Source organism: Rhinolophus sinicus, linkage group LG07, assembly GCF_036562045.2.
Source record: "Rhinolophus sinicus isolate RSC01 linkage group LG07, ASM3656204v1, whole genome shotgun sequence".
In the NCBI taxonomy this organism is placed as follows: domain Eukaryota; kingdom Metazoa; phylum Chordata; class Mammalia; order Chiroptera; family Rhinolophidae; genus Rhinolophus; species Rhinolophus sinicus.
In genome coordinates this window covers 56,059,442-56,069,128 of record NC_133757.1, presented here as the reverse complement: position 1 = coordinate 56,069,128, position 9,687 = coordinate 56,059,442, and the positions used below count along the sequence as shown (strand labels likewise).

The following is a 9,687-nucleotide window of genomic DNA, read 5'->3' as shown; positions in this document are numbered from 1 at the left end:
ATGACTAGATGCTTTATCGTGCAGGACTATCCTATAAGAGGCCATGTGAAGAACTGCCTCTCAGAGAAGTCCCTCCAGGAGGAGAAAGAGAGAAGAATTGATCTACCAGCCACTGTCTCCCATTGATCAAAGGTTCACGGCATGGGGAGTTCACTTCCCAGCTCTTCTTGGTTACATGGTATCTTATGCCTTTGTACCAACAGGAGATGTGAGGCGCAGAGCACCACACGTGGCCAGGTGTCATTGGGATATGCTCCCATGAAGCTGATCAACACAGTGAGAAAGAGCAGAGCCCATGCAAAACTGGTTGTAGTGGTGGTGACGGGGGTGAAACAAGTGGCCAAAGATCTGAGAACAGGTGACACAGAGGTAAAGTAGAGCGTAAGAGACGTTTGATACAACTCACGTAAGTTCGTTGACATCCCAGAGTCCATTCATACTTTTACTCTCACCACATACAGCGCTGCTAGCATTCAAATACTAGTAAGTTCCGTGTGGGGGGTTGCAAGCAAGTCTGTTTGATCCTACAGCCTATACTATTTTTGTCATCACAAGCTGTCTCTTATGTACTCGTATATGTCCATAAATGTGAAACATGAGTGTGCACAAATAGACACCATTCCTGAGAGTCACTGAGAGTTAGTGGGACAGCCTTCTTCTTAAGAAGAACATACTCAGAAGGATAGTAGAATCAAAATCAAAGGCCTATGAAGGCAGAGGAAATCATTTGAGTAACCTGCATAAAGAGGGCCAAATCCTAGAGAGCAAAGGACTTATCAGATGTCTACAAACCATCCTTGGATTTATAATTCACCCCAGGTCTGGGGCACATCTATAGGGATACATGAAACCCCTGCCTCAGTACTGCAAAATGAAGGCCAAGATGTGATTTCAAGACAGAGGAGGGGTGGCAGAAGATGAGGCAAACGAGGAAGGAATGGCAGTATCAGTCACCTGTTCTGGAAGCTGGGGGTCAGAAGCCTTAGTAATTCCAATGATAAATACCAATGAGGGTGATAATGAACATCATTAGAGATGCAGCTTCTATGTTTTTCATATAAATCCTTTACAATATTTCTTCTATAATCTCCTTGACTTTATAAACAGTGACAGGTAGGAAATAACTTACTAGAAATCACTAATGGTCAGTGGTGTTGGAAAAATTTCAGAAGTGCATTCAGTCAACAGACATTTTATTGACTGTCTACCATATGTTAAACTCTGAGTTCGGCACTGGAATTATTCTGGATTATAAAAATATGATCCATGGGCTCTAGAAGCTGAGTTTAGAGCAGCCATGACAAGCAGGCTTCATCTTCTGAGGTCACGTCTAAACTCTTCACGAAAGAATTGCATCAGTTATCAGCAATTTCTGTCCTGGGCCCTGGGTTGAAGACCAGTAGCAAACACGCCATATATTTCATATCCCTTGAGATGTACTAATCTATTTAATCCTCTGGATGGGGGTGAATCTTCCAGAAGGCCATAAGGACTTGAGCTTGGAAGTTCTTAAGTTGAGTTAAAAAAAAAAAAAAAAAAAAAGGGATACCCAAAGGAGTTCAATTGATAAGGAAATAAACGTCATTCAAACAACAAATGGTAGTCTGGCGGGCTGTCTCTCTGTCCACAGGGTGTCTGCAGCAACTCTCCCCCTGAAACAGTGATAATTTCCTCCTAAAAAGAAAAAAAAAAAGAAACATTTACTTACAATCAAGAAAGGGAAACAAGCATCCACCAGAGAGAGACCAGTTCAAGACAGAAAGACTAAGAATATGCGTCTGCCTCATCCTTACTCAAATTTCCAGAAATGCCAAAAAAAATATGCTTTTAAAAATAAATTGATAAAAATAACAATGACAATCTAACAAATAAATTGATAAAAATAACAATTCTCCCATAAAAACATGGGAGAATAAGAAGAAAGGCTGTCAACAGAGCAATACTTGAACCCCAAAAGACACACAGGATGAGATTTTCAGAGGAGTTAATGTGGGGCGGGGGTGCTAGAGCTTATCAGTGAGACAGGTTGGGGAGCCCCAGACAGCAGAGGTCTGCCTCAGGCATGTCAGAAAGTAAGGAGAGGCACACAGTTCCTTGGAAAGCCAAAGAGACCCACAAAGTTCAGACGCTCCCATTCCCACTATCAATCCCAACCCCAGCAGCACAAAGAGACTGGATTTGGGGAACAAGAACCGTATGCACTGATGGATAAATAGGAAATTCAAAGCTCAAATCACTTCCTAGCTCAAAATTTGTAAGTATTTAAGAAAAATCATTACCACAAAAGAAAGATGCCAAACTCAACAACAGAACTGACTCCCAAGCAAATACCAAGTTTCTAAAACAGAAATAGCCTTTAAAAGACATGAATGAATCTCCTCAGTGGAATAAGATGATAAATCGCCCATGAAACAAGAAAGGGCTATTATGAAGAGGGAAAAAAGAAAAACAATAAAGGAGCTGGAAATGAAAAGGATGCCCATTTAAATTACAAGAAAAAATTCAACGGAAGAACTGAAGAGCAGAATGGACATGGCTGAAGAGTAATTTAGCCGCGGAAGAATTGATACATCAGTAAGAAAGCAACATCTAAGTGGAAAAAAGGACAAAAGATATCAACAGACAATTCACAGAAGAAATCCAAGTAGCCATTAAACATACGAAAAGAGACTCAGCATCAGTGGTAATCAGAGACATGCACGCTAAACAACACTGAGATTCAGTGTCTGCCCATCTGATGGGAAAAAATTAAAATGACTCATAATCCCCAGTGTTGGCAGCAGTGTTCGGGGAAACAGCCTCATATAGTTTTGGCAGGAGTATGAATCGGCGCTACATTTTTAGAGGGCAATCTGGCAGATCTTCTCAAATTAAAATATGCATAGTCTTCTATCCAGCAATTCCAGTGTGAGGGATCCATCCGAGAGAAATACTCGTACATGTGCCCAAGGTGACTATGCAAGAAGTCTCTGCAGCACTGTTTGTGATTGTGAAAACCCAGAAGCTATGTAAGTGGCCATCAAAAGGAGGATGGATAACGAAACTGTAATATACATCCATACCATGGGACACCATAGGCATTTACAAGGCTGCAGCACAAGTGCTGACGTACGAAGATCTCATAGACATATTTCAGCAACAGCCAAGTCCTGACAACTTCCAGATGCCAGGTATATTGTTTTAGCACTTTACAGTGATGTCTCACCGAAATCTCACAGTGACCCTAAAGAGGTGAGTGCTATTGTTAAACCCATCTCACTGAGGGGGAAACTAAAGCACAAAAGTTTGAGTAGTTGCCCAAAGTCACACACAGCAAGGAAGGTAGGATTTAAAACAGGGCAGCCTGATTGTAGAGACCATGCATTTATAAAATACATTCTATGATATATTAAGCATGTTTAAAAAATCAAATTGCTGAGCTGTTGGTAAAGGATTGTCCAACTTATGTGAAAAATAATAAAACTGTGTATTTCTTTATGTACACACATTTTTTATGTTAACACCCAGGAAATACTTAGATAGGTACAGTACAAACTGATAATTCAAGGTGGATGGAAACGGGGAGTTGATATGAACAAGGCTTTCGCTTTATATTGTATTTGATTTTTCTTGAAATGTAATCATAAATTAATTGTGCAATTAAAAATTTAACTTATAAAACTGGCCACCAGATCTCCGTCCACATGGGCATAGATGAGCTCTCTCTTTAGTGTTAGAAATGAAACTGGCAATCTCAAATCCCTTAGATTTGGGAGAGAGTAAAGACCTTCAAAGACAAATGGTCTAGCCTTTCTATGCAGGAACGTGTCACAGCATCTCTGAGAGATGGACATTTACCCTTTGCTTGGATACTTCCTGGGACAGGGAGCTCATCAATGCTCACAGCAGCTTATCTAGGACAGGGAAAGCAAACAATGTGGTTTAGGGAAAAAGCACAAGCCTTAGAGGCACACAGCCTGAGGCTTAACTCCTGGACCAGCCATGAACACTTAGACAAGTTACACAAGCTCCCTTTCCTGATCTGTGAAATGGGCCTGATCTGCCACCCGCACGGAGCTATAGTGACGACTGAATGAAAACCTGGACGTAAGAGCAACAGGCACAGAGTCTGACACAGAGAAGGTGCCAATGTCCACATGTCCCCTCCCTTTCTCTTTCCTATAGTTGTTTGAAAGCTCTTACCCACACAAGGAGAAATCTGCCTTGAACTTGGTTCATCTAGCTTTCTGAGCAGGTCCTCTTCTCCCAGTGACTGGGTATTTGTAAAGGGGTGATTTTCTGTGTACTTTACGTATAAGATCCGGTTAAGAGCTTACGGTCCCTACAGCCCTGGGGACATCCATGAAGAAAAATCCGAGAGTCCCTATCATAGCAAAAGCCCAGTGAGACAGTCAAGTAATTCTGTGGAACTTTCTACACCTGCAAAGCTCAGACAGATGGTGGACCACCGAGCTGTCTTTCAGAATCCTGGGGTCCCATCCTTCCAGGTCACCGAGTCCTACTTTGTCTTTCTCCCACTTACTACTCCTACCAACAGCTCTCCCTTTGGAGCTCAAGTTTCTCCAATACCAGTTTCACCCCAAGCAGCACCTCTAAGAGTGATACCTTGTGGAAATCAGTGAGATCGGTGAGCGTCGCATGGCGATTAATACAGAAATTGCCTCTTTCTACCTATATTATTTAGAAGGCAACATCTTTCTCAATGTGAGGTCCACGGCAAGGGAACAAACAACAAAGAGTTCTGGGAATCGAGACCTTCCAAACCACTTTACAGGTACAGAGTACTGTTATACACGTCCTCTCATTTAATGCTCATAGGATCTGAACCAGGCAGTATTTACATCCATTGGCCTGGTAGGAAACTAAAGCTCAGTGAGACTATGGAACCTGTCCAACGTCACACATGTAGTAAGTGGTAAAGCTGTAGTTGGAACAAGAGACAGAGTTAGCCACGAGAAAAGCTCCTCTAACCACGAGGTTGCTTGCGAGGCTTTAGCTTATTCTACGAAGCAGCCAGAAGCCTGCCCAGAACGTCCTCAAGAGGGACATCCAGGATGAGTTGGAGGTGAGACATGGGCTTGGACAGAAAACTGCTCAATCAGTCCCTAAGCGCTGACAGTAGGAAATACTCAGGTACTCGAGGTGAGAGGAGGGCTGGGGACCAGGGTTAGAGGTGCCCACATGGGTCAGAGGGTAAGCCAGAGAGAAGACTAGATCTACACAACCTCTGTCTCTTCTACCCCAATGTTCCACGTCCTGTGACCCTAAGGACCTCCTAGGACCACCTGCTCACTCTCCACCCCCATCTCTTAGGATGCCAGCAGCCTGGCTCTCCCTTTGGAGCTCAAGTTTCTCCAATACCAGTTTCACCCCGAGCAGCACCTCTAAGAGTGATACCTTGTGGAAATCAATGAGATCGGTGAGCGTTGCATGGCGATTGGGGTCCACTCCCAGGAAGCTGTAGAAATCCCCGGAGGCATCCACAAGAAAGTGCTTGAACCCTTTCTGCAGACGGTAAGAGAGGGTGTAACCCCAGATTTTCTCACTGACCCGGACTAGAAATGCTCCCTCGGTCATGTTCTCAAGGAGGTCTTCTGCATCTTCTCGGCTAATAATTCCTGGTTTCAAAAAGAAAAAAGAAATGTCAGTTGCAGAAGGTTCTGCCACTCTTTCCCTATGCCCCTGCCCCCACTCACCCCCATCCATACTCATTCCTGCCCCTCAGCCTCTGTCCAAGGAAGGGTGGGGTCTAAGGGGCCAGCCAGCATTTGCCTCAGTCCACTGAGGGGCCATCTTGGCCCAAAGCAACCAGCTGTGAGCCTGGGGGCAGAGTTTCTACTAGGACTTGAATTCAGCATGTTTCCTCTAAATTACGCCACACTAATTTGGATTAATTGGGTAACCAAAGAAATAGGAATGAGCTGGAATTCTAGCATTTATCGATTACAAATAGAAGTCAACAACCATTGCCCTGTGTAGAGCCTTAAGAGACTTGCTTTAACGACGAGACCAGGGTGACTTAAGATTCCTGCCTCTGTATCTCTCTGGTACCCATAAAGGAGCACCTGAAAACAGCATTTCCTCTTAAGAAGTAACAAGACTTCCTCTGTCAACCTGTGGACACTAGGCAGACAGTTTCTTAATAAAGGCATGTAACTAAGCTTCACCTGAGCTCAAAGAACAAAACTTTCTCAGGTTCTGCAGTCCTACACAATGTGGTTTCAGGTCTGACCTTGGAGTGGTTAATGTCAGTGGCGCTCCCCCAAAGGCTATTAGGGTACCACCCTCATCTGGGCAGTGTACATTTAGTGGATGGGCTCTGGAGGCCAGGGCAGTGGGAAGACGGGCATAGTCAGACGACTCAGACGACCTGCCTAGCTCTGCCCTGACCTGCCTATATGGTCTTCAGCCAAGCACTCAACTTTTCCAATGGTAATCTTAACCCATTCACTTCAAAGGTACAGTACAACTCTCAAGTCAGATAAAGAATTGAAAATCATTTCGTAAACTGAGAAGAGCTGTTGTAAAGCTGGCTACTGTTATCATCTGTTCTTTTAGGGGGAGAGGTGAATTGCAACAAATTGTCCTTTTACACACTCACTTGTTTACCCTCTAGATACATCCAGTGGTATTATTTATAGCCAGTGAGGTAACAGAGGGGTAGAAGGAAGCTGGGCTGCTCATCCCCATGACTTTGAAAGGCACCACACACGTGGGAGTCCGCCCCCGCTGCATCCCCCATGCCCCCCCCAACTATCTGCTGGCACATTCCCCTCTCATTCCTCCCCTTAACAGGAGGCGCAACAGGACTTTCCTTGTGCCCAAAGCGGAAGACAGAGGCAACTGTTCTGTCACTTGTGCCCCTTTTAAAGACAGCCAGCACAACTGGAAGCATCTCCTTCCTCCTTGACCAGGACTTACCACGGGACAATCGAGGCAGCCAACCCCTCCCCATCCAGGCTATAATACATAAGGAGAAAACTTACATAGGCAGAGAGAGGGAAGGAAGGAAAGGGGAGCCCTCCCGCGACAGCACACATGAAGAATCACACACGTAGGAGTCAGGATGTACCCTGGAGCTGCCCGCTGGAGGGCCATAGTGGCTTTAGCCAGAGAGACCATGACAGACAAAAGAGGACGAAAGGGTACATCAGGCCTCTGTCAAAAGATTCAGCACTGTCCCTCACCCACCTCCCTGCCTCAACACCAGAGGACCAAGACCTTAAAGGTGGCTGGGGTGGGGAGATAAGAGTAGGGGTGGGAGGAAGAAGGACCAGAAGAGGTCACCCCGTCCCCACCCTATGCACCTCAAGCTGAAGCCCGGCATAGACTGGGAGTGGGAGAGAAGTTGAGTGTTACATTGGGTGGGAGACTAAACAGTCAAATTTCAATGTGACTCGATTTTTTAGTATCTAAAAGTGACCAGTAACACCAAAATGACAACGTCATGTCTCTCCACCATCTAAATCCCTCCAATGGGCTCCCACTGACCTGCGGCAGAGTCTGCCTTAGGAATGATGGCACTGGGCCCCGCCCCGCCCCACCCACCTGTCTAGGCTCACCTCATGCACCCTTACCACCTGCTCTCCACAAGCCTCCCTGTGCAGAAGCCCCACCCTCATTCCCAGCCCCCTTTGTCTCAGCTGGCCCTGAATGCTCACTGAAGGATTCCTCTTTTCTCCCGGGAATCACAGGCTGCTAGTCGCCTATACTCCACCTCTGCGCAAGTTAGAAAAAGATGTCCCTCTGAGTGGTTGAACTAGAAAAGGGTGCCTCTCTGGGCCAAATTGGCAAAGCTCACATTTCTGCATGTCATTCCCTCCCCCCGCCCCCAAGTAGCCTTCTTGGCAGGGTCCCTTTCTTCAGTGTACAACCCGCTCAACCCTACCAGGAAATGGTTTTTATCCCAGGAGGCTACAGGGGATATCCCACCTTGGGGCTTTCATAGCATCCTGCCCGAACTCTACAGTATATTAGTAAACTGGCTGTGAACAGCTCAAGGACGGAGCCTGTGGCAGCCATGCGAGCGCGTGCTGCTCAAGCCTCCATTCAAGAGAGACCCCCCACTGCAAGGAGGAGTGTGGGGAGCAGACAGCCTCCAGCTGCTGCACCTTCGGGATCCATTGCTGCGGGATGCTCTCTCTCCTCAGGCTGCTTCCAGTGCAGGGAGTGCTAGACTGAGTACCCCCTGACTCAGAGCACAGGGGGTTCTATGACTGAGCACGGGGCATGAGAGCCACCGTTCCTACCCAATGTGGGGCTCCTCTAGTAAGCAGCTCTTGCTCAGGGGCTTCTCATCAGCCTGACAGAGATTTTCTCCGAGCTGCACTCCAGTACCAGGCTCTTCCTCCCAACCATCCTTCCTTCCCTCTCTCCCTTCACAGGTGTCAGACCTCCAACCCATCTGAAGTCTCTCCCGCCTTCCTCTGCTCTATCTCCCCTTTATCCTTCACAGGCATTTACTCCAATAAATCTCTTGCACTGCTGCTTCCTTAAGACCCAAATGGACACCAAAACTGTATCTTTGGTAGTACCCTAAGTGCCTGGGATGTCGTGGGGCTTGTTTGGAGCAGAGATCAAGTGCATGGACTAAAATCACAGCTCAGAGACTTGATCAGTAGGTGGCCTTGGGCAGGGTACATAAGTCCCTCTGAAAGTCAGTTCAATGTCCTCATCTATTAAGACGTACTGAAAATACACCTACATCATAAGGTTGTTTGAGAATTCATTAAATTAATGCATGAATGTGCTCGTCACAGTGTCTGAGAACATAACGTCTAACACAATGTAAGTCGTCTGCATTGAATATACTAAGCATTGCCCACTTCCGAGTGGTAGGTGCTACCTTCTGCTGGTAGCAGTAACGGTCACAGTACCTCCAGGCTATGTTACCCACACCCTGCACACCCAGTCCTCTCAAACACAGGCTGCTGAGGGTGGCTTCCTCTGAATGGGACTGTCCCTGGGCCCCAGCCTGCACCAGTCTTAAGAGTCTCCATAGTAAGCATTCATGTATTCTGCCCCCTCTTTGAAACTTACCTAGAAATCAAAATTGCTATTTGGCCCAAGACCAAAGATGATACATTCTCACAGTTCAGGATGGCAAAGACCATTTCACAGAAAACCCAGCCCCCAAGAGAATTGATTCATGGCTGTGGGACATACAGAATGCTTGCAAGAAGCTGTTATGTTTTCCTTCCCCATTCACTCTGCCCTCCCCTTCTCTCTCTCTCTCCCCCTGGATAGCCTCTAAGCCAAGTATTCTGGGAACATAGCACTAATCATACCCCACCCCGTCCCACCTGCCCCTTCTAAACACTCTATAATCTCCTGGCTAAAGAGAGAGGAGAAGGCCTCATGTCACCCCTTCTGGCTGGGAAGAGACCACATGTTGGGACCATGAAAACTCTCTAATTCCGCTAATGAGCAGTGTTGGCTGAGGCATGGCCTTACCAGAAGGCCGTCCAGGGCTGTCGTTCTAGAATGATGACTGGAGAATGTAACCACAGACTCTTTCTAAGCCAATTCTCACCCCTCACAATGGGAAATGTAGTTTTTCCTATAGTTTCTCTCCTTCCTTTATTTCTTCCTTTTTTCTTTCTTCCCTTTAAGAAATATTTATTAAGCACTCTCTGGGAGCCAGGCCCCATGCCGGGCATCTGAAAGTCGGCACTGAATGAGAAATAG

The 9,687-nt window shown here is 46.2% G+C and overlaps 1 protein-coding gene across 2 annotated transcripts in view; it reads right to left on the bottom strand.

The window, feature by feature from the left end:
- Positions 1-1,176: 1,176 nt before the first annotated feature.
- The window catches only part of SH2D4B (SH2 domain containing 4B), a 98,656-nt gene continuing 90,145 nt past the window's right edge, over positions 1,177-9,687 (bottom strand). For both annotated transcript variants that reach the window (XM_074339693.1, XM_074339694.1), the window contains exons 7-8: positions 5,398-5,618; positions 1,177-1,674 (exon numbers count right to left, since the gene is read on the bottom strand). In XM_074339693.1, the coding sequence (XP_074195794.1) occupies positions 1,582-1,674; positions 5,398-5,618 (314 nt within the window). In that variant the 3' untranslated portion in view covers positions 1,177-1,581. The remainder of the gene's footprint in view (positions 1,675-5,397; positions 5,619-9,687) is intronic.